Below are 24,557 nucleotides of genomic sequence, written 5' to 3'. Positions count from 1 at the left end.
ACGCTCTTAAGCAATGGATAAAGCAGAAATTTTGACCAGAAATGGAAAGTTTATCTGTTATTAAAAAATTTATCTTTATGTTAAAGAAAATTCAGAAATTAAAATTTTAAAAAATACCTCCCTCATCTACTTGATTGCCAATGAAATGAAAAATAAAATGCCGCCCTCCCGCATCTGTTTTGGAGAAAATTGGCCTGAGAACCAGGGAATTAAATTTAGATAGCCTAAATAGCAATTTTTTCCCAAAGAAATTACAATAAAGAACTCAATGACTAAATCAAGGACAAAATAAAACAAGTGTCATTTATCTCAGACCCTGACCTTGCATGATGAAGTACGTGTTGGGAGTTCTTTTGAGTTTACGCTGAGCGGATTGTGAGGACCAGTCAACGTCTAACGCACTCTGTAGTCGACTGAAGGAAACACTCTGAAACACAAAACAGGTTCCATAAATAGCATTCATTGTTCTCTTTCCTGGTAAGTTTAACAGGTCAGGCACACTACCTTTTATGGAGAGCATAATTTAACACGTGACAATGTATGCGTCAAACAGATTCTCCAATCAAGTGAATGAGCCGCAAAGCATGACGGGCTACTACGTGTTTACGATTCAACAAACACACGTGGTTTTTGTCAGTTTTACACACAATATTTAATAGTTCGCCGGAAAATTTCTACGACTTCTTTCTTACTTCAAGAGGTGAAAATGGAAAGATTAGGTACCGAAGACGTTATTCTATGCTCACATTAAAAAAACATATTGTATTAGATTCATAATTGTTGCTTCAAAAATCCATTAGTTTCCAAGGTATTTTGTGAATATACACATACTTTTTCAAAACAAAATTTGATCAGGAGAAACTGCACAATAGTTTATTGATGTCTTAATCATAGGACATCATAAAGAATTCAGGTAATCACACATTTAAATATTTACATACATATAAAATAGTTATGTGAATAACAGAAATGCATAAAGTACATTGTACATACACTGTATAAGAAAAAACATGCGATATGTACATGTAGTTTTTGTTTGTGTCCACAAACGGTGTCATTTTCAGAACAACCAGAATTTTCATTTAATTCCCTTCTTACATTGTTTAGAAAATCCAAAATAACAGATTTTTTAGCAATTTTAATTTTTAACTTTTTTTTCTCATCTTCAAAATTTTGAATTAATTCCTCTGGTAAATTTGAAATATTTTCATCGATCATGGCCAAAAGTTGAGATTTTGTTTGATTTTCATCTTTATTTAGTTCAATTTCTTCTTCTTTCGAAACTGGTATTTTGTTAAATTTCAGGGAACTTGGGTATTTACAATTTTTTATAAAATCTCTAAAAATCGTCTGCATAATACTAAGCGCAGAGGCGCTAAAATTTGCAACATTCTGAGAAATTTTTGTTTTAGACTGATTAAAGCTTGTGATTCCTCTTTTGGACTGAGGTTGTAGGTAATTAGATTTACGAATTTCAGTGCGAAAAAAATCTCTTTCTTCTGTAAATTTTTTAATTTGTCTCGGCTGTTTTTTGTGCTCCGATATACCTATCAATTTGTTGACATTTTCTGACATTGTTTCAAGACATTCGTAATTTTTAATCACTGTTTCCCACTTGACACTGTTTGCAACCCCTGACACGTGCTTCTTTATGTTTCGATTATATTCTTCTAAAATGAAGTCTAAACCTTGGTGAGCATCATATCTACCACTGGTAGAAAAAGATTCGTTTTTGTTGACAGAGTGTAAAATTTCTGCAGGCATTAAAATCCTTGAATACAAACTGAAACTATCAATAATCATATATTTAGTGTGATGTCTACCATACCAAATTTGCCTGAAAATTTTGCGGGCGATGTTTATGATATCATGTTTGTTTTCTCTTACACCTTCTCTAAACATGAAAATAGACTCAAGACAAGGTATCATAGTGTAACAAATAAAACGAAGAGTTTCATCTTCACTCATTTCCACCCATTGACAAAATCCCTCAAAATCACTTGAAATATCGTTTGTTTTGGTATTTTTAAACACATGAATTAATTCTAACCAAAGACTTTCTCTAAACTTCATCAAATTATCGAAAGCAATGTGATGGTCTGAACATCTTTTAGCAAAGGCCAATGCCTTTGGAGTAACATAACCCTGTGTCTCGAAAAAAGATTTCAAAATAAAGTCGTAAAACATTTCTGTGAATGATTTAACCATGTTCATCTCTTCGTGTCCCAAACCCGTTATAGGTATGGCCCAGGAGTAATTTTGTGGTTCTTCTAGGATAAGTTGCCAAACGAGTGTCATTGGGGAACCATCACAAACAACGTAAGCAAATTTGCGGTACCCTGAATTAATCCCAGCATCCGTAGCAATCTTATCAAGTACAACTTTCAAAGAGGATTTTGATGCCGGATTAACGAAAACAGGTTCTAAAAGACATATTTTAGGACAAGAATCTTTATTGACAGAAGTTGATTTTTCTTTTAAAAGTGGGTGCTCAGAAGAAGAAGTTGATTGAAAAGCACCCATGTATTGGCAGCCTAATCTTTTGACACCTGCTTCATCTACCTCCTCAGAGACAAAATTAAATCTTAATGCTTTATCCTTTTTTTCTGGGACTATTCTCGTGCAGATGGGATCTTTCCCTTCAGTACCATGCCTTATATTGATCTTACACTCATCACATTTTATTTTCTTTCTACTATAAATTTTCTGGCATTTTTTACATTGAATGAAGTTGGATTTCATTTCCTCCTCAGCGATTTTAATTTGTATTTTGTCATCTTTTTCTGAAAATCCAATGACTGCTTCGAATGCTTTTCTTAAAGAATAACTTACCTCCTCTTTGTTTGCAAAACAAATATCGTCTGGAAAATCTAAGGTTGAAAATTTTCTCCAAAAATTAGGATGCAGATTTGAAGATTTCTGATTATTAAAACCTGTCAATTCAAATTTTATTATATTTGTCATGACTTCTAACATTTTTAGCATTTCGCGATAGCCAAACTTTCTGCAATCGCTGGTTATTATCAAACGCATAAATGAGGTCGGAATCTGAGTCACTACAATTGGAGACATCTGGTTTAAGTTCTAACAACCAGTTTTGCAGAAAAGTGTAACCGCCTGATGGTAACGTATGCGAAAAAATTTCAACTGCAGTTTTACTAACTGTGGAATTATAGAGCAAAAGCATTGGAGCAAGCGAAAGAGGAGAAATGTAGCGCAAATGCCTTGCGGAAATGAGCAAATCAATCGCTAAGCATTTTCGAAATTTGCGTTTTTCACATATTTCTGAATTCTGGTTGTTTTGAGTCAAACAATCGATTATTTTTCTAAGAACTGGTGTTTGTTTATTGTAAATTTCATCTAAAGATAAGGAAGAGATGTTCTTGACATCATAGCCAAAATTGTCATACTTCAAATTGTTGGCATTTTTTGACAGTATTTCCTCTATTACTTTTATTTGATCAGCTTCAGATGTTAAACTGTAAAGATTTTGCTTTTTGAAATCGTTTATGATCGTTTCGTAATTCTGCAATTTCTGTTTTAACAAATTAATTTCATCGCACAATTCATGAATAAGGTCTGACGTAGTATATATCAATTTGACAACCGACATTTTCTTTGAAAACACAACATTGAACTTCTTGATCACAAGCAATTGGAGAAGTTTGAACTTCTTGATCACTACTGCCAACTGGACAAGTTTGAACTTGAGATTCAACAAAATAAGGCGTTTGCACAGAACAAGTTGCAGACGTGGGTTCATGATCAATATCTTCATCCAGTTTAGGTCTTTTTTGCTCAGTCTCTGTTGGACATGCTTTTCTCTACAATGTCATAAAGAGAATGGATTTTTCGGATTAAAAAATACAAAGGAAAAAGGGTGTACATGTCAAGAACGTAGCATAACAGTCCGAGGGTCTCTCCTTTTTCAAACATAAATTTTTACTTTTGAAAATCTTTACTGAAAGGTGGTTTACCCCCCCCCCCCCTTCTGTCATTTTTTGTTGGAGTACAATGAAATAATGTTAATATAATGTATTAATGTATGAATAAAATTTGGTGAAAGAAGTTGGCACCCCCCCCCCTCCAAAAAAAAATCCAATTTTCCCAATTTTTAATTTTTTTAAGGTCAGTAGAAGTTTTTGTTCTCTGGGCTGCCCCCCCTACACACACACTAAGACACACAGACTTTAAATAACGATGCTACGTACGAACCTAAGTATTCATATCAGATATCTCTTACAGAGATTCCCGGTAAGAAAATTTATTATTCTAAACCCAAGATCAGTGGTCCATTCATAGGTCTCCATAGCAACATGATTCTTAAAATAATATCATCTTTAGATGATGCAAAAAAGAAATTTTTACTAGAATTCATTTTGTTATGTAGATATTTAAGATAGTTTAAATTGAAGGATTCCACCTCGATTTCCCCTTGAAGATTGCATTTGAAAAAATGCCTGTCAGTTGTAAAATTGTACCATAGGCGTCGGAAGCAAATTGGAAGTGGGCCGGGGGGGGGGGGGGTCCGATTGAAAGTGGGGGATGGTTAAACTAACAAAAAAGGTAAACCCCAATTTTCAATGCCTATATTATGTATATATTTGCATAAAAAGAGGGGGCTAAGCCCCCCCCCCCTTCCCCGGTTCCGACGCCTATGTGTATACGTGTGTGATAAAGCGCAAAAACTTACTTTTATTGATGATTCTGTGAGGAAGGCCGTACATCCAGAACAAAAATTTCTCCGCATATCCCGAAATCCATAATTTGATTTGGCATTTTTTTATGCCACTGCAGGAATACGCTTGCAGTCCAAAATTATATCTGTCCCATATTTTTCATGTTCGGGGAATGAACACTGTTTTTGGAATGGCATTTGAATTAAAAAGAATGCTAGCACCAAACAAAATTTGCTAAGCATTCTGAGAATTTCCCTTAAAGAAAACCTCAACCATTCTACCCGTGTCTTTTCTTTATTGCTGTGTAAACCCAGGAATATCACGTGAAAAACATACTCACCGTTTCCAATTCAATAGCACATACCTCAGCACAATGTAGCATTTAAATATGCTTATATATCGCTTCAGAAAGAAAATTTTTTAAATGTGAGCATAGAAATAAAAGATCAGATTTAGTTTTCAATATCTATATAATAAATTTCGAGAAAGAATTGAAAATGACTTTCCAAGGGACGATTCAAATTGGCGTATATTTTCAATACACAATGTTGATAGTGAAACGTGTAGTAGCCCACAATGCACCGCGACTCATTCATAAATCGGGAAAGTAAACATATACCTAATTTACATGCAAATTTATTCTGACGTCAGAGAATCTAGTGGTCTCGACCTGTTTAAACTCTCAGCATACTGTAAAGGGTAAGACTAAAGTTGGTCATACTGATAGACACTTTACTTAAAATCACAGTTACATATCAAAAGTTGGTCAAATACACTGTACCTACAGGTTCACTCTGGTTGGTTATTTCTGGTCAGTACTGTATGATTACAGTAACATATAAATGTTTTGTACCTTTTTTACTGTCACCATTTCTATTTCCTCCTTCTTGGCTTTTTTAGCTGCTGGTTCCCCCTCCTCTTCCTTTGGTTTGGGTTTGGGAACTTCTCTGAAAAAATTAAATAATCCTTCTAAATACCTGGGTTTTTAAATACCTGCTTAATAGTTTTCATGAAGCTAAAACTTTTTTCATTCTTCTTCCAACAGAAGGGACTCAACTGTTTAATTTTCAAGCATGAAATACAGATAAACGAATTATAGGCATGATTTTCATGAGTGCTAGCATGCTTCATAAATTATGCCATGCCTACATGGCAAGTCTGTGTGATTAACACACCTGAAAAATTCAGATAATCCTTCTAGATACCTGAGTTCTTAAACATTTGCTTACTAAAAGCTTTAACATGTTTAATGAAGCTTACACTTTTTTTTCATTCCTCTTCCAACAGATGAAACTAAACTGTTTAATTTTCAGGCATAAATACAGTAAACCCAATTATTGGTGTGTTAATCACACAGGCTTAAATATTACGTACTGATTGAAAAAGTTACAAGTACATGTGAACCTACTCTGCATACTCGTGTTCTCCTAAATCAGAAAACATGAAACCATAAAATCCAAACACGTCCCCTCCAAAGAACTTGATATTGTGTTCGGAGCAGATTTTGTTGATTCTGAGGAGAGAGGACTGTTTACAACATGTGGCGCACACGACGTCAAACTTGGTGAAGAATTCGTCAGCTTTATCCTCTACACTCTGTGTGTCTGCTGTCACCTCTACCATAGGATTCAGGCGCTGAGTGTGTTCTAGGGACGCCTCCGCTCTCTGATAATTAAATATACAAAACATTCTCCACTTAAATGGCAACCAAGTGTGACAAGAAGACCTAAGGATAAAAGAATATACTTTTTTCCTACATGTATATCATATATGCAAACAATTAACTCTAGGCTTACATTTTTACCCACGTCGTCTCTAGAGATGAGGAATTGTGAACAACTGTCTTCTTCTGTAGACTGGAAAAAGAAAACAAAATTATGACAGTATTACTTGTATCAGCATTAATGCATCACTCATAACTTATCATTTAATCGCTTTTTAACCCAGGTGGTACATTTGTAAAAAAAAAAAAATGATAGTATTTCATTGTATACACATTTTGAATCATTATGTGATACGTTATAAATATTAAAATTTGCATGTCTTCCAAACGTTCTAAAATAAAATCTGCACTCATTTATGAACATTTAGGAAGGGGTTTTTTTCTTCTGCTTCATGGACTTGTGAAGGGAAATTGACAAAAAAACAAACCCAACGATATCTTTGGGGTCAATTATTGACAGCATTGGTATTAACATCATTTTTTCTATTTGTATTAAAGTTAATAAACACAGTGTTTCATAAATGGCACATGACTCCTTATTACAGGCACGTAGCATCATTTCTGAAGGTGAGGGGGCCAACCTGAGAAAAACTTTTTTACTTTAAGTTACCTGAAAAAGTTGACAAGCAAAAAAAAAAAAAAAAAAAAAACTTCCCCAAACTCAGAATCCTAGTTCGTGGAGTGTGGGATGGGGGATGAGGGTGGGGATGGGGTAGTGACCAACTTTTTTCAAGGTCAACTTCTATTCACTTCCATTTTTTTTCTCTATCAATACTACATTTCACTCATATCACTATATTGTGGTAAGAAGTTGGGGGCCAACCAATCTTTCAATGGACATTTTCAATAGTAAAGGTAAGGTTGGGAAAAAAAAGTGGGGGGGGGACAAGCCCCCCTGCCCCCCCACCCCCACCCCTGTTGCTACGTGCCTGTATTAACAATCATATCTGGTAATGAAATGATTGACCTCCTCCACCTCCTGCAGAAAAAATTTGCCCCAATGGTCATTCCCTAAAATACATTTATAACCTTATATGCTATTCATATTTATTAAAAGATATAGAGTGAATGTGAACGGGAAACTTGATTAATAATTTACTTGTGTATTGTCTAACAAAGTTATAGACTTGATTCCTGCCAGAACAATGTTCTTTGTTATCTCCGCGCCGAGTCCCTTCAGCCCAATCAGGAGAACTTTCGCGGCACGTAACCTGTAAAGTAATTAACGGATAATGAACAAACAGATGATGAGAAGGGCCTTAAAATGTTGAACCGAGGAAATTCGAGAAAGCACAAACCATACCTGCGCTGTGCGTCCAACCCCCAGAGACGAATTTGTCTGTCATATAATGCTGCTTCATCCTCTGTGATGTTCATTTCCTCGCCCATTATTTTAGTTTGTTGAGATATGGAAGGCTACTGTTGAAATGAAAATAATAATTTCGATTTTTTGCGGGGAAATAAATTTCGGGGCACCGACACTTGATAACTCGAACTAGGAATGATTCGCCCATATTAATATCCATGCTCGTTCTACATGTCACAAGACTTTATTCATATTAGGCTTAACAACAGAGTAATCATGAAATTTTGATAGACATTTCTTAGAAATGTTATGGATTATTTTCTTTCTTTCTTTTATTTATATTGGAGGAGGGGGGGGGGGGGGGCGAGTAAGATTCCTATCCCACCAGGAGAATCATAATACTTTCATTTGATCATTTTCAAATTAACTGTGACGTTTATAGACTTATTTATGATTTTGGATATTTGAGGTTCATGGAACATTCCTTATCTATGCCCTCAATCAATCAATCAGTCAGTCAATCAATCAGTCAATTAATCAATCAATCCTTTTATATAGGGTCGCAAGTTACGTTCTGTAAATTGGCCTTGTTTTTTTTTTTTTTTTATTACATTTAGTGTACATGTTTGATATACATGTACATGTTAGTATAAGATCGAACACCCCCCCCCCCTTCCCGTTTTTCTACTGGTCTGAAAAGTGTTGTATGGTGCAAAACAACCTTACTAGGAATCTACGGAGACCCCTTTCTTATCCCTTACTGATCGAAGGGAATGACACTATATATAAAATGTTCACCTGCGTATTTTATGGCCGACGACATATATAAATTTTTATGTCATTAATTGTGTAGATGTTGACAATATTTATAAGTTGACATTTATAACACAACTGTCGCCCTACAAAAAAAATAAAGAATTGAAAACTTCCAATTCATAATGAAAATGACAGAGGTAATACATACCATATGAAGAAACATACCATCCTACATGTGTATGTTGGATACAGCGACATTAACAATTAAACAAATTAATAGTATATATTTCAGTTTATTATCAAAAAACAAATTTTATGCACCCTAAATTGTATAAATCGGCATATTCATATTCAACTCTCTCTCTCTCTCTCTCTCCTCTCTTTCTTTCTTTCATAAATTAATGGTTATTCAAATTTAAATAATTAAAGGCTCACAAATACTATATGGTATACATGTACATGCACCAAAAACCAAACAATTATAGACAATTCACAACAAAAATACATGCACGCACCATTCTTCATTGACATATTTTGATCTCGAGCTCTCAGTGGTTTGGAAATTTTCTTTTTCGGTGTAAAAAATTTTTTTTTTCACTCAGTTTTATTCTCGTAAAATTACAAAAAGTCCATAAAGAGATAAATCAAATTGAATGGAAGTTGATATTACTCCTGAAATTCATTTTGAAAGGTGAGATCCTACGCAGTGCCCTTAAGAAGATTTAGTTGCGCCGGCCTGTGGTTGCTGCTGGAATTGTTGCGTATTAGGTAGTTGATTTTGGTTCGGTTGCTGTTGGAATTTTTGTTGCTGTTGTTGCGCCATTTGAGCTTGTTGTTGCTGGTACTGTTGGAATTGCTGGAACTGCTGGAATTGCGCGGCCTGCATCTGTGCCATTTGTTGCTGTTGCATGGCAACCTGTTGTTGATACTGGTGGAAGTCCCGCTTTCTGGCGTTCATGTATTCCGGGTAAGATATGTAGCCATCTCTGTTAACATCGTCCGTTACCAAGACCCGGTCAATGATATCTGTAAAATTAAACGTCAAAATAAAACATGGAGATAACAAACAGTATTAAAGATCAAAAGTCCGCAAAATAATACAAGATAGGAACAGGATAAACACGGATCTCCAAAAGATCAGAAGTAGGATCAGGTGCCATGGAGGAGTGAGTATCTCCTGCTGACCAGGTTACACCCGCCGTTAATACTCGTAAGAATTAATTAATGTAATAAGATATCCTAGTGAGAAGAAGCTGTTGGTGAAAGGTAAAACGGCTATTTGGAGTAGGGGGTAGTAAATTGATTTCCTATATCTTAAAGAAAACTGGTCAAGAAATTAAGCTCTTACCCCCCCCCCCCCCCCCCCCCCCCCCGACACCACCAGTATCGATCCAGTATATTTTCCTCGATGTTGCTGACTGTGGCATCATATGTACCTGTGAAATTGAGAAAAGACGTCAAGAAATTAATCCATATTCTATGTCACCTACTCAGAAACTTGAATATATACTAAGTCCAAAACTTGAAGTTATACCGGCTGTTTACACTTTCATAAAACATTTATTAGAATTGAGAAATAGACACATCGGTGTAACATTTAGGGAATAAATTTCTATATGGATATTGTATATTGTTCTCATTGATTTTGTTTCTTTTTTGTATTGCTTGACCCATATGGGTGTAATATGCAATAAAGATTATTATTATTATGTTAATGACTTCATTACCTGTGAAATACTTGAGGGCCCCTTTTTGTCTCTCCTCCTCCATTGATGCGATCTGTTCCGGTGTTTTACCCATTTTCTCGTGGGGCTGCAGTTTAAACATGTCACCCATGTGATGTAAAGCCGCCATGATCTCCAGCCCGTCCAGTTTTGTGTCGTTGTTTGTGTCGTGTAACCTGTCAGTAGGAAAAAAGTCCTGGATTTAAACAATGCAATTTTGGAGCAGATAAATCACGGGCATCCAAAATATCAGAGGTGGGATCAGATGCCACGGAGGAGTGAGCATCCTCTGCCGACGAGACCCCCCCCCCCCCCGTATGCATGAAGTTTTATAATTTTTTTTATTTTTACATAACCTTTATACATGTATATAAAAGCCAGCCATGGTTCTTGATGTTACCTGAAGTAATGGAACTCCATCTCCTCCGGTGTCATTCGTTTGTTTGTGTCGATCTGGTCCTTCAAGTGTTCTTTCAAATGACTGTTAAAGACAGAGAAATGCTATAAGTGTAAGCACATTCAGTGTCATTAATAAACCTACCCTTCCTTCAAATTCTTGCAACGTATTATCGTTTTTGAAGGGGGCAGCCACAGAAAAAATTCTACTTCATACATGAAAAAAATGTCCAAAGTCGAAAATCCTACTTTGGTTAGGGGAGGGGTAGGTTCCAAATTTCTTGCAATACCATTGTTCAATCAAACAACATAATACATTACCCTCTCCAGAAAATATCAGATTAAAAAATTGGAGAGGGTTAAATTATTGCAGCTACAGAAGGGGGGTTACTATAATAAGTTTCTGCGAGCAGGTATGTACTGCTCAGTTTTTTTATATACATCAGGCGCGTAGCATCGTTTTTTGAAAGGGGGGGCAGCCAGATAAATTTTTTTTTACTCACTTGAAAAAGTTGACAAGCAAAAAAAAAAAAGTTGCCCACAGTCAAAAATCCTTTTTCGTGGTGGTGTTGGTGGTGGTGGGGGGTTAACTTTTTCTCAGTGTCAACTACTTTCAGTACCAATTCTAATACTACATTTTCGGTACATCACTAAAAGTGGGTGGGGGGGGGGGGCAACCAGGTTTTAGAACTATTAACATTTCCTTTAGTATAAGTAAGGTTGGGAAAAAAGTTGGGGGCCAGCCCCCCCCCCCCCCCCCCCTGTTGCTATGTCCCTGTATATAACTTGTATAATGCATTATACGTACGCCTCATCCTGAGTGACTTTCGGGTCGTGGAAGTTAAACTGGTCAGCTGGTACGGGTTGTCCTGGGGTTCCACCCTGTTGTCCGTGGTTACTATGTCCATGGCAACACAAGACGGCCAATGATAGAAGAGGAAACAGACGAAGCATTCCTGTCGTAAACAAATGAACAGTTCAATTACATGTACTACATGTAATAAGCATGTAATTTCTTTTCCTGCATCATGTGTTAAAATTATAAATCAAGATGAAATATTTTTATTCCATATTGCCAATCGATAAAACTCTTGTTAAATATAATGCTACCATTCCATATAAATATCAGTATTTCGATTTATTATTTTTTCTTTGATGGATCTTTTAGAAAAACGATTAGTGGAAGAAGAATTAGGGAACCCAGTCTATTTTAAACCAAGTATAATTAATTAGCGAATTAATTAGGTCTTTTTATTGGGTTAAATATGAACGCCATTAAAGTTGCAATATGTTTTCTAAGACACGATCATAAAATTTTTTAATGAACTTCTATGTATTAATTTTATAATTCTGAGTCGTAGGAAATATAGAGAATTCCCCAAAAGCAACCACAAAAATTCGTTCATTAATAATAATTTTATTTCTTTGATTGAATTTGATTCATCAGATTGAACCGGTAGAAATTTAGCATATGCATACATACATTTAAAACCAAATAGTATGTTTTCAATTCCTCTCAGCAAGTTTGGCATGAATTTTAGCTGAATATTCTTTAACCAGGTCGTATGTATGGACGTTACGCGAAGTAAATTAAGAACTTTTTGACCAAAATTAAATATGAAGAATTTTAACAATAAAAACTTACCTGTATACGCTAAGTTTGTAAATAAATGGCCGCCTGATTTCTTCCTGTTCTACACGTGTCTCTCCGGGGGTTATTAAGACGTCTTACCTCTGACCCTGTAAATTACATGATGATGTATTGCCTCGGGTTTCTGCCTCGGGCGATAATTTTTGCAATAAGTTGTATGAAATGTATTTAACATTCTGTAAACTATAGGTCTTTTGTTTTAAAAGATTTTTCTCAATATTTGTAACTTTTAAAATGAAAACTTTAAAATGGAATTGTGTATTTTAATGTCTACAGAATTTATTTCTAGATTTAAAAAAAATAAAAACTTCAATTTTAAGAGATGATCTAATTCTAGATATTGCAGTCTAATAAAATTTTATCTCGAATTTTTTTTTCTATCAATACTTATACTTAATACTTGGATTAATTGAGTATCCTTCCACTAATTCAATCTGATAAAAAAAAATAATTGAATTCATTCTTCTTAATTGATCACGAGTCAAACATAGTACGAGTTGACCAACACCCGTGATTCAAGATGGCTGCTTCCTTTTGACTCAACACGTGAAATTTGTAAACATTGTCAAAATATTAATATGGAAAGGGGTCTAAAACGAATAAGAGAACTCGAAACATTAATTTTGAGTTTTGTACCCAGGAGAGAATTGACTGTGCCTGGTAAGTACTACCAAAATGATAAATAAGTAACTTTACGTCAAATGGTGACAGATACTGAAATATCTGCATGAGCTGCATGAAATCAATGCGTTGATATGGAAATCTTCTTTATTTTCCAATTTTGACTAGTCTTTCATTATATTCTCATCACTGTGTATATTGCTTTATCACTATTGGGTTCATACAATAGTTCCCCAGCGACCTTTCCATTTTCATAAATACAGGTTTGTTGCTTGGTTGACATGTATGAATACTGGTAAAAACCTACGGCTTTAAGGTAGTTTTCTAGAATGAATTAATAATATGAAAAACTTTTTTCCAGAATCAAATCAAGTTTTGAAATGTGTACTGGGTGGCGATTATGCTAAAGTTTTCCAGTATCCCATTGTTAAAGATTTACTTCAGAGAAAAGGAACTTCTGTTCCCCTTCTTAAAAACTTAGTAGCAGAAAATGTCAAGAGGATTATAACCCAGACAGACACACAGACAACAGCAGAATGGTAGGAGACATGTTCTTTATAGATTTTCATTTTATATAGTAATGTAATAAATCAAAAGTGTATGCAACTTCAATCCTTTTTTTTAAATATATATATGTGTATTGATGGTAGACAGACTACTCGGCCCAACGACACCTCGGCCCGTGCTGGTTGACACCTCGGCCCTGACAGGTCGGCTCAAAATCATTGACACCTCGGCCCATACCGAAGACTGCTCGGACCATTAGGAATAAAATTAAATTTAGTTTGTTTTAATTAGTTTGTTTTAATTAGTTTGTTTTTGTTTTTGTATTTTCCCTCTCATGGTAATGTAAATGTACATACTATGTATTTTTAATCACTATACGTTTACTATAAATTTACGATAATTTCAGTATTTTCTAACAAACCACAGCACAACATCAAATCACAATCCGTTGATTGGGAGGTAACAGGTCTATTTATTGACTTTGTTGTTTATTACAATGCAACATAATACATTATTAATATATTTATTAGCCATTTTAAAGAAAAAATGCGCATATTTTAATGTTTAATTTTAAAAACTCAATACATATTTTTTTTCAAATCAGTTCAATAATATCAACAATGGTTTCTTAATTAAAGGAACTTTTCATTAACATTAACTCCCAATTGTGGCTTCTCATAATTAACTCCTCATAGTCACCACCCCCTATGACACGCGCTCGAGACTCTAAAGGATGCACTGCGTCTTCTTGTTTGTTTAATGATTAGCACTTATTTAATCAAGTTACTAATGGATCGTATTTCTTTAATAACAGTTAATTTGCCGTCTTGGAAGATTGCAAATGTATCAAATTAATTTTCTTTTGCATTTTATAGATATATATATCAACATAAATAATAAATATTTTTAATTGAAATAATAATTTATATTTCTGTTTGGACCGAGGTGTCTTTTATGTGAGCCGAGGTGTCTTCAAATTTGGGCCGAGCCGTCGGAGCCGAGATGTCAATGGGCCGAGGAGTCGTTGGGCCGAGGTGTCGTTGGGCCGAGCAGTCCGACATTCGTATTGATGTAGGATATTTCAGTGCATTTATTGATCATAATAAAGTGAAACTCCTTTAATACGAACACGGATATTGCGAATTTATGGATATAGTGAAGTTATATTTGATCCCCAGCTATTTAGATTGAACGAATTCCTTTAAGTTTTATTGATATAACAAATAAAGGATATAGCGAAGTAATTTTACAGGTCCCAGTGACTTCTTTATAACCGAGTTTTACTGTTATGTATCTATTGTTTGTCCACAGACCTTTGTTATGTTTTCAGTGAGTTGGAGATTCTATGTGTAGCTATTGCCTGTCTACAGATTTTTGTTTGTCAGAACTGGTTAGGACCTCTGGCTTGTTTTACTGATGAACTCATCAACATAATTTCTGATTCCAATAATGTAAGTACATGTTTACTATTGATATAAATGAAAAGCTCTTTAAAATTAATTTATAAAAAGTAATCATTATAAATTTTTCTCGAAAAAATAAATGTAAATGATGATTAATTATTTGCATTAAATTTATGTATCTTGATATGTGCAAAAAAATGCATGTTAATTGTCAGCTTTATTTTTTTTTTGTTAAATGATTACTGTAATTGATAGTTAATATTGGGAGAATATCTATATTTATCCATAAGTGTTTTTTATATTAACTTATTTAGGTGGATCAGTGTCGTAAAGAGATATGTCAGGAGATGATGTGTGATGGGGAGGAGGTGTACAGCTTATGTCGGGGGATAGAGTTCCTATTTATAGCTCAGTGTGTCCTGGCTGGGTGTCAGACTCACACACAGAGTTTACAGGTATGTACAGGTGTGTGTCAGTCTGTGTCGGGGGATAGAGTTCCTATTTATAGCTCAGTGTGTCCTGGCTGGGTGTCAGACTCACACACAGAGTTTACAGGTATGTACAGGTGTGTGTCAGTCTGTGTCGGGGGATAGAGTTCCTATTTATAGCTCAGTGTGTCCTGGCTGGGTGTCAGACTCACACACAGAGTTTACAGGTACGTACAGGTGACGTGTGTCAGTCTATGTCGGAGGATAGAGTTCCTATTTATAGCTCAGTGTGTCCTGGCTGGGTGTCAGACTCACACACAGAGTTTACAGGTACGTACAGGTGACGTGTGTCAGTCTATGTCGGAGGATAGAGTTCCCATTTATAGTTCAGTGTGTCCTGGCTGGGTGTCAGACTCATACACAGAGTTTACAGGTACGTACAGGTGACGTGTGTCAGTCTATGTCGGAGGATAGAGTTCCTATTTATAGCTCAGTGTGTCCTGGCTGGGTGTCAGACTCACACACAGAGTTTACAGGTACGTACAGGTGACGTGTGTCAGTCTATGTCGGAGGATAGAGTTCCTATTTATAGTTCAGTGTGTCCTGGCTGGGTGTCAGACTCATACACAGAGTTTACAGATACGTACAGGTGTGACAGGGAGGTTTAAATTCTCTAGGGGGGATTTATTTCCTTTTTATAGCCCAGTGAATCCTAGCTCGGTATCAGGCTCCTACTCAAGAGTCCATAAGTATGTAAAGTTGTGTAAGTTTTTCGCTAAAGCGTCATCAGGTTTTTTGTCTTTTTATGTACGTCATTCTGCATGCATGTTAAGAAGCAAATTTCAATCAACTAATTTATATACAGTAACAAATGAACACTTTAAACTTATGAAAAGTAGTGGAGAAGTTGATGATGATGTTTTTGGGATGTACTTTTTGATGTATGTATATTTCTGTATGATCTAACAGACAGTTGAGTGGTGGACTTTGAGGAGTGTGTACATCTACCAACAGATTCTGGAGGATAAATGTGCCTCCCTGAGAGAGCAGGTGCACGCTTTAATTGACACAGGTAAGAATTGTCTAAAGATCAAAGAATTGACACAAGTAAGAAAAAAAACTAAGGTCATAAGAACTGGAATTCAAACTGAAAGGGTGCACAATGTTTGCATAACAAAAATCCCAGATAAGATCTCTGTATAATTTCTTTTGAATAGCACAAAATTATTATACTCTCCTTATATTCCATATATATTATATTGCCAGTTTTCTATTGAGCATTTTTTCTGTTGAGTAATTTGTTTTCTTTTAAAGATTTGTTTTATTTATATGCTTAACCTTGTTTTTTTCTTGTAGTCTCAAAGAAAGAGCCCCTGATGACAGATGATGGAAACAGGTACTGTATAGTGATGTAAATGTGGGGATGTGGGCATGAAGCCAGTTAAGTGAATCTTAGACAGAGACAGATTAAGGGGGGTGAGGGGTGGATAAATATGTATCTAATTGTGCTTATTGTAGCAACTGTATTGTTTTGTAGGGACCTACTGACACAGTTCCATATCGAGGCTGGTTACATTGGACATACGTTCTTTGATTATAAGCTGGCTCATGAGCACCTTCTTGCTGCCAAGAAATGTACAGGGCTTCAGATAAACTTAACAGGTAAGGTTTCCAGAAAAATCACACAAAATACGGTTGATTTCAGTTTTCATAGTAGTTTAATACAGGTAGACTTCCGAGTATAAGTATTAGAAGAAGGCCACTTGTTGTGAAGTTTATGGAGTAATGTCCCCTTCCACTGATCTGAAACACGTACTGTAGATCACTAAATTTTCCTGAAACCTTATTTTTGTGAGGTAGACATAAACTCTCTACTAACAAGGCAAAATTTTCACGAATATTAATTATGGCTACTACTCTATGTAATCTTAAGGAATGCTAACATACACAAGAATGATATTTTTGCGAGCATGCTGTCTTACATATGTGTAAAAAAAGGTCTCGCAAATAAAACGTGATTTACAGTACAACAATTGAATGAATTTAGACATGTACTTCAGTGGTCATGTTTCTGTGCCTACATTTACCAGGTTTATGACTCTCCAGATGTTTTTTAAGGTGCCATGGGGAAGAGAACCAGATTCCAAGTAGAAGACAAAGCCCAGCTTGTTCTTGAAGTCAAAAGGGGCGAGGGGGGAACCAAGCAAGAAGATACAGTCAAAACAAGGCTTCCAAAGGTAAAAGTCATAAGTAGAGAAGGGGGAACCAAGCAAGAGAATACATAACAAATTAAACTCCTAAAGGTTACAGTAAAAGGGAAGAGAGGAGGAACTTAACAGGAGAATACAATTAGTTTGAGGCTCTATAAGGGAAAATTCATAAAAGAGGGAAGAACCAACAAAAGAATACAGTGTGATCAAACCTTCAAGGTTAAACAAAATTCATCCTGTCTTGGAATTTTTAAATTTTTTTGATAGAAAGGGGAACACTCGCCTCTGCTTGCTTACTTTGTTTTTTTTTTCTCCAGATTTTGAATTTAGATGATGACACGGTATTAGACGCCATTAATTTGACAGAACCAGGGACAGAGTTTGCTGTCGACATGTCACCTGTGGAACAAGCTGTTGTCATAGCAACTATGTAGGTCACTTGATTTGTTTTAAATTATTTGAATTGAATTCTTTAAATGCACATATACAATCAAATAGCTCTAATATTATAACTTGATTAATTTGTGATCTTTCAGGTCAATATGTGAAGTTCAGATTGATATACTGTAAAAGTACTATTTCCATGTGGTATTAATTTAAGCTAGGTATGCGGTCACAAATTTACCATGGAAATTTGTCCAAGCATTCTTAATATAGATGTAAGGCATATATTTACAGTCTAGGAAATCCATGTAATTTTCTACATCCGGATTAAACAGATATTGAGATTCTGCTGAAATATGACCCTGTGGAAAAAAGTATGTCTACAGTGTGCTCCAGAAGACTGAAACATTTGTTTCAATCCATGGTTCATATACTCCATAGATTAATAAATCATTGCTGTTTTATTTTCTATTTTAAGGGAGGATCACTTGAGGACACACGCGAGTCAAGAGAGACTGACTGAGGAGGAATCTGCTGCTCATATAGAGGTACAGGGACAGGGAAGAGAGGGGGGGGGGGGGGGCTACTACCGGTACTTACTTATAGCTAGAGGTAAGGGATAGGCTACTGCTCACATAGAGGCAATGCGGGGGGGGGGGTGCTACTGCTTTCATGGAGGTTAAATTGTAATCACTGAAAAAGGAGAGGCTAGGGGGATCCATCTTCTATCTATTTTTAGAGAATAACACATAGTACATAAATATCTCTTAAATTCTACATGTATTAAGAGTTCCTAGCTATGAACATTCCAAAATTTTGATATTCAGGCCAAACTAAAAAATACCTTTGTTTCCCCTAATGCGACTGACCCAGTTAAATTGCGCCGACTGAAAAGATGTTTTAATTAAGATAATTCAAATATTTTTTTATTGTTAACCAAGTTTTATAAAATACAATATCATCAAAATCAGTTTTTCTCAGAACGGCCGACATTGTTCTACTGTGATTTTTAAGCATTAGTTGGAAACAAAATGACATCCAAGATGTGATTACAGGGCATTAGCTCTTCATAAAACAATGATGATCTCAATCTTATGCTTTTAGCTAATTGGAATTCTTCACTCTTGAAACAATTCGATAATAAAATTTACCATGACTAATTAAGAGTGTTTCGGAAGTGTCTTTGCGTCTCCATGTGAGTGAATAAATTTTCGAAAGGGACATTAAACAACAAACAAACAAACCTGTCTTTGAATTGAAGGTATGTAATATATGGTAAGGCCTGCCTCATGAATAGAAGAGGGGCCCACCTAGTGAACACATCATTCAGTTTCACTGCATTGTATTTATTTTGAGTTTTGATCTAATAACCAATTCATGTATGTTCCTATGTTTACTATATGCCACTATGGAACCATAGGAGTTGTTGTAAATATGTCTGTATATTCATCCTGACCATTAAAATATTAAGATGTCCTTCCTTCATGCCTTTATTTAGTGGTTAAACTTCGTGACTATGACATTGTATATAGCATTTTTATCATTTGTAGATTTGGTTTGGTTCAATTAAAAATTTTTAACATGCTCTTTCCAAATAGATTTGAAATCATGATTCAGCTTCCTGAGATGTTCAGTGTATTTTTCTTTAATTAGGCCCTTGAAAATTGGTTGTTTCTTTGCTTTTTATCCCTTTAAGATTTGTTAGGATGATATTTAAACATTTCCCCATCTCTTTAAATTTAGACATACTCAGCACTTTTTTTGCCATTAAGCTGTGGGGGATCTTCTTTGAGCAGGCATCTTCTGTGACACTGGACATACGATTCTATAGTCCCCTTTGAAGGACTGTTTTTAACGTTACTCATTGGGATTTTAACTTGCAATTTAAACTTAGCCACTTACTTCTTAACTTCAAAACAAAATGCTCCAGAACCACTGCAAATCTCATGGCCCTCTAAAAAGTTTTTTGATCTTCTTTAAGCTCTGAAGGCTGATGGAAGGTTTGAAAAAATATACTCGTTTGTCCGGTCTTTGCGTATTTGAGAGTCTTGTCTATTTTTTTCAATTTATATAAATGTTATGGCATGAGATATTTCACTAGTTCATCTAAATAACAGTTGTGAATTAATTAATCATGAATTTTGTTTTTAAACGGCATATGTACGATACTTAGCATTTTGTTCACAAATAGCTTTCTTTTGTGCTTTTCTTATTTATGAATGTACATTTCCATTAAATTTTAAAATGTATTTTCAAAGCTACTGTCAGAAAATAAAATTGTTTACCTACCTACCGACCCAACTTGAGATTTTAGGGTCGGGTTAGGGGAAATGAAGATATTTTTAATTCCGGCCTGAGCTATTCATTTTATGTCTGATTTAATGAGTTTTAACATATCGGGTATCAAATTAAATTTCTATGTCTGTTTGGACTTATTTGGTTAAACTAAAGCAGAATTGATCAGGACACAAAGTTAATGATGGCTAACTTTTGTTGTAGTGTGTTTTGTCTCAGGCGAAATGCTGGAGTGTTACTTTGGCCTGTCTCTATCGACGGTCTTGTTGTCTGGAGAAAGGAAGTCGTCGACGAGTGGAGAGGTCTATGATGCAGATAGAGGTACAGTTAAATTTCTATTTCAGTTCAGCAAAGAAAATTTTTTTTTTAAATTATTTTAAGTGTAAATACATAAATGTAAAGGACTTTTCATGATATTTCAGATTTTGATGTTTGAGAATTATTGAAGTTTATCTGGCATCTACTGTAGAAACAAAGCTTGTGTCTGTATTACAGGAGTTGGTGAATCAGATGAAAACTAATGACCCCCCGCCATTAGACAGGCTCTTCTTGTTCTTCTCTGTGAAGCTTCCTCCATTTTGGAAACTAGAGGTAAAACTGTACCATTAAACAGTGGTTTTAAATATTAAAATTCTGGTAGAAGTAACTGTAAAATGCACAAAACCATGAATGTTAATGGGGTATATGAACTACAACTAGTTTGCTATCTGATTTGTTATTGTATGTTGGGGATCAAGAGACAAGTTACAGAGACATCTTTCTGAACTGCACCGTAAAAGTGGAGTGCTTTCAATGGTTTTTTAAGAGACTACAGTTTTATTTTCCATATTTACAAGTATGATCTATCATGATTATACAGTTTAAAAGAAATAAAATACATATATGATAGCAAGTATCATTGAGCAGCATACTAATATACAAGTATACATGTATCAGTGATATTGCATACTTCTATTTGTTTGATTATATAGAATACAACACAGTGATGCATTTCACTTCAGATATTTGATTTTCTTCACATTTCCCCATTGAGCAACAAACAGATTGTCATTTGTATCTGTACACAGTCCCCAGGGTTCACTCAGTCCACAGTCTATGTAACGGAGGAACTGTCCATCCTGGTCTATGATGTGGACACAGTCATTGTAATAATCAGCTGTAAGGATGTGACTCTGACTGTCTGTGGTGATTCCTCGTGGATAGAATGGTTTGTTCTTTGGAGCAGGAGTATGTCCAGTGTACCTGAATCTCAGTTTCCCAGCCTGATTGACCACCACTACTGCTTTAGCTCCATTGTCAGACACACAGATATCCAGGTTCCTGTTCTCAGTAATATATATGTTATTACCACCAGATGAATAGAGAGGTTTACCTTTATCATCAAATTGAATGGTTTGTTTCTCTGTGGAGCCAGAGTATCGGAGAACTTTTGTTTGTTTTCTATAATCACTTTCTATGATAACCAGGAGGTCACCAGAGGAGGTACTACATACATTGCTAGGTCTCCAGTTCTGTAGTCTGATCACCTCCTCTATCTTCTCATTCTTCACAATGTTCACAGTTCTATACCAGTAATCAGTATAAACTAGATCTCCACTTTTTGTCACTGCTATGTCACATGGTCTGGTCCCTGACTTGGTTGTGATTGACTTGAGTAGTGATCCCTGATTGATGCTGTAGAGTTTCATGGTGGTGTCACTTTTACATGTCCAGATTTCTTCATCGCTCAGACAGGCTACACTGTAAAGGTTCCCATACCCAGTGTCTATGGTGGTGACAGTCTCTGGTTCATCAAGCAGCTGTTTGACTGGAGGAGAGGATCCAGCTTCTGGTGATTTCTGTGTTGTCTTCATGCTGTAGCCATGTTTATCTGATGTTAAAGAACTTGATGATAAGGCTCCAAACATATTATTTAGTTCTTCTCCTTGAATATTTGCTGGAATGAATTTGGGTAGAGATAGCACAATTTTTTGCGGAAGATTTCTGTATATATGTACATTGATTGTTACGCTAAACAGTTTAGACAAGTCATTAGTGTCTATAACCAATTCAACTGCATTAATATCATCCTTTATATCAGACATTTTCTTGTTTATTTCATCCAGATGTTTCTGTAGAGTTTGTAACTGTGTGTTTTTCATCTCATCAACTTCAGCTTTAAGTTTCTTGACAAGTTTGTCAATTTCTCTGTGCCAGTCCTCTCCATGTTTTGTTATGGCTGTTGAGAGATCTCCATATTCCTTTTCTAACTGACTCATTCTGTTTTGTACATCAGAGGCAATGTCCTGGTAGGTTGGATAAATTTTGTCATTTAATTCATTTCTTTCCTTTAGAATCATGTCCTTCCTTTCATCCAAAACGCTCAAGATTTTAGATAATTCATGACCTAAATGTTGATTAGATTCAAGGCAGCTGATGCAGACAGGAATGTCACATTGTTTACAATACATTTTACATCGCTCTTTGAGATGAGTTGAACATTCAGGGTAGAGAAGGGTAGATTTCCTGGACTGAAATTTGACAACTTTGTGGTCCTTGGATTCATCAGATATCATGTGTTTTCCCACACAAGCTGTACACAGGTTGACAAGACATGTATCACAATGGATCTGTGCCACATCGTTCTCACACAGGTAACATCGCGTCACATCCTGGGCACTGGTACGGGGGTCCATACTTTAATTCTGTGACTGAAACCAAAGAAGTTCAATATACATGTATAAATGATTATACATTTATTGACTGGATTTGAGGCAACAGAAAATTTGGCAGACTCGGAGAACTACATTTCATACGAGCTCAACATTAACAAATTAAAGTACACATTTGTTACTCGTACAAGCTTCAAACAAATGATGCTTGTCCAAATTTATTTTTTACTTGTCCTACTCTTTACAGATGTAAACAAATTAGTATTGGTCCATTTTTTAAACAATTTATTTTTTACTTGTCCTACTCTTAAAATATGTAAAGAAAGTCTGGTTAGACTTTTTATTTTTTTTTATAAAAAATTATTTATGAAAATAAAACACATTATTTGTGAATATTTTTTAAACCTATGGTTAAAAACACCATTAAACTAGTCACAACTACAGATGTAAACAAATTATTTATTTCCAATTTTATGGTCGGGATCTGTTTAATTTTGATCGGGATTGGCCAAAATTTAAAAAAATTAATTTCTCTAAACTATTTTGTTTCAATTTCTCTTAAAAATATGAAAAAACTTGTGGCTGGTTTTAATTTATAAATTATGTGTTTTATTTTCAATGTCTACATCAAGAATTCTTTACAGAACTGAAATGCAGTAACTAACTGTCTATAATCTAATTCTTGCAGTAACACTCTTTAACCTATCTCCCTTGAAAATGATATCTGGTGATACATGATGTAGTCCTTTATGTTGTGTCATTTTGTATGTGATGTTTTCAAGTACATGTAATTAAAAAAAATCTGTTTTATATATTCTGTAGGTTTTTTCCACTTTGATTTCAGTATATCCCATAATACACATACAAATAGTTCTTGTCATATTAGTAAAGTGTGTTTAGAGATTGACATGACTGATCACAAAATGAACTGGACAAAGACAATATGACACTCATAAAATGGAACCCTGTGTATACTATAGATTTCTTTATTTTCACGGTTTATTAGAAAGTTACCTTTCATGGTGGTTTTACATGTAATGTAATTTCATGGAGAATCATTTGAAATATTCAGGTGCTAAGCTTGTTTTGAGGTAGAAATGAAGTTTCATTCTACTTCATCTAGGTTAGAAATGAAATTATAATCACGATGGTTTAAAGTTTGTGGAATTTTTTTTAAATCTAGAACATAGTAAATATTTAAGAAAAAAACAGAATGTTTTCCATTTTTACAATAATCTGAGGCCATTAAACAAACACAGTATTAAATTGACAGATATACACAGAAAGATAAACATGTTCGTGCATTCAATCATGAAGAAAGAAATTTTGAAATAATTGTTAAATTGTGCATCAATGAACTTTTGAAGATTTTTATTATAAATACAATTTTAAAATTTAATCAATACCTCAATCACTCATCCTATGTTTTTTACCTGACTTCAGTAATGGCGGTGTCCTATTGATCTGCAGTACACTCTGATCACGTGACCCACTTACCTGTATCTACCTGTCAGGTGTTTATACTTCCTGGTCTATAGTTAGGGATTTAAACACCTTGAATGCAATTGCTTTTAACAATGCTTTTTTGATGGTAGTAGATCATTTCAAGTGAATTTAATAATCATAGCTTAGTGTTTTATTTATTTAAAAGAACTAGATGCATGAATAATTGAAAATGCATATTAAAAAGACATTTTGTAATATATTTTCTTATACAACATCAAAAACATAAATATAGTTGTGTAAGCAAATGGACAGATATGAAAATTTAATTTGTGAAAGTTTATGTATTGAAAAATCTATAAATAATCTTCTTCATCACA

The 24,557-nt window shown here is 34.8% G+C and overlaps 4 protein-coding genes across 5 annotated transcripts in view; 1 reads left to right on the top strand and 3 right to left on the bottom strand.

The window, feature by feature from the left end:
- The window catches only part of LOC134262030 (SUMO-activating enzyme subunit 1-like), a 54,839-nt gene extending 46,944 nt beyond the window's left edge, over positions 1–7,895 (bottom strand). For both annotated transcript variants that reach the window (XM_062744408.1, XM_062744407.1), the window contains exons 1-6: positions 7,706–7,895; positions 7,502–7,613; positions 6,476–6,535; positions 6,088–6,344; positions 5,533–5,626; positions 322–427 (exon numbers count right to left, since the gene is read on the bottom strand). In XM_062744408.1, the coding sequence (XP_062600392.1) occupies positions 322–427; positions 5,533–5,626; positions 6,088–6,344; positions 6,476–6,535; positions 7,502–7,613; positions 7,706–7,791 (715 nt within the window). In that variant the 5' untranslated portion in view covers positions 7,792–7,895. The remainder of the gene's footprint in view (positions 1–321; positions 428–5,532; positions 5,627–6,087; positions 6,345–6,475; positions 6,536–7,501; positions 7,614–7,705) is intronic.
- Positions 7,896–8,761: 866 nt separating this feature from the next.
- Positions 8,762–12,301, bottom strand: LOC134262010 (multiple coagulation factor deficiency protein 2 homolog). Its single transcript, XM_062744391.1, has 5 exons — positions 12,230–12,301; positions 11,393–11,540; positions 10,589–10,669; positions 10,192–10,364; positions 8,762–9,490 (listed from the first exon to the last, which is right to left on the bottom strand). Exons 2-5 carry the CDS (start codon positions 11,536–11,538, stop codon positions 9,177–9,179), a joined length of 714 nt encoding a protein of 237 aa, XP_062600375.1. The 5' UTR covers positions 11,539–11,540; positions 12,230–12,301; the 3' UTR covers positions 8,762–9,176.
- A 442-nt stretch (positions 12,302–12,743) lies between these two features.
- LOC134262021 (tetratricopeptide repeat protein 27-like) lies at positions 12,744–20,692 on the top strand. The gene is made up of 12 exons (XM_062744400.1): positions 12,744–12,895; positions 13,218–13,395; positions 14,694–14,814; positions 15,081–15,221; positions 16,164–16,266; positions 16,551–16,590; positions 16,732–16,856; positions 17,313–17,431; positions 17,722–17,834; positions 18,267–18,336; positions 20,288–20,404; positions 20,579–20,692. Exons 1-12 carry the CDS (start codon positions 12,814–12,816, stop codon positions 20,690–20,692), a joined length of 1,323 nt encoding a protein of 440 aa, XP_062600384.1. The 5' UTR covers positions 12,744–12,813.
- Positions 20,693–20,945: 253 nt separating this feature from the next.
- On the bottom strand, positions 20,946–24,160 carry LOC134262026 (tripartite motif-containing protein 55-like). The gene is made up of 2 exons (XM_062744404.1): positions 24,141–24,160; positions 20,946–22,773 (listed from the first exon to the last, which is right to left on the bottom strand). The coding sequence occupies exon 2, from the start codon at positions 22,756–22,758 to the stop codon at positions 21,076–21,078; it is 1,683 nt and encodes a 560-aa protein (XP_062600388.1). The 5' UTR covers positions 22,759–22,773; positions 24,141–24,160; the 3' UTR covers positions 20,946–21,075.
- Between the last annotated feature and the right edge of the window lie 397 nt (positions 24,161–24,557).

Source organism: Saccostrea cucullata, unplaced genomic scaffold (assembly GCF_032062105.1).
Source record: "Saccostrea cucullata isolate Sc308-1 unplaced genomic scaffold, CSIRO_AGI_Scuc_v1 ctg2101, whole genome shotgun sequence".
Lineage (NCBI taxonomy): Eukaryota > Metazoa > Mollusca > Bivalvia > Ostreida > Ostreidae > Saccostrea > Saccostrea cuccullata.
Note: the sequence above shows the minus strand (reverse complement) of the source record. Positions and strands in the feature narration are given on the sequence as shown.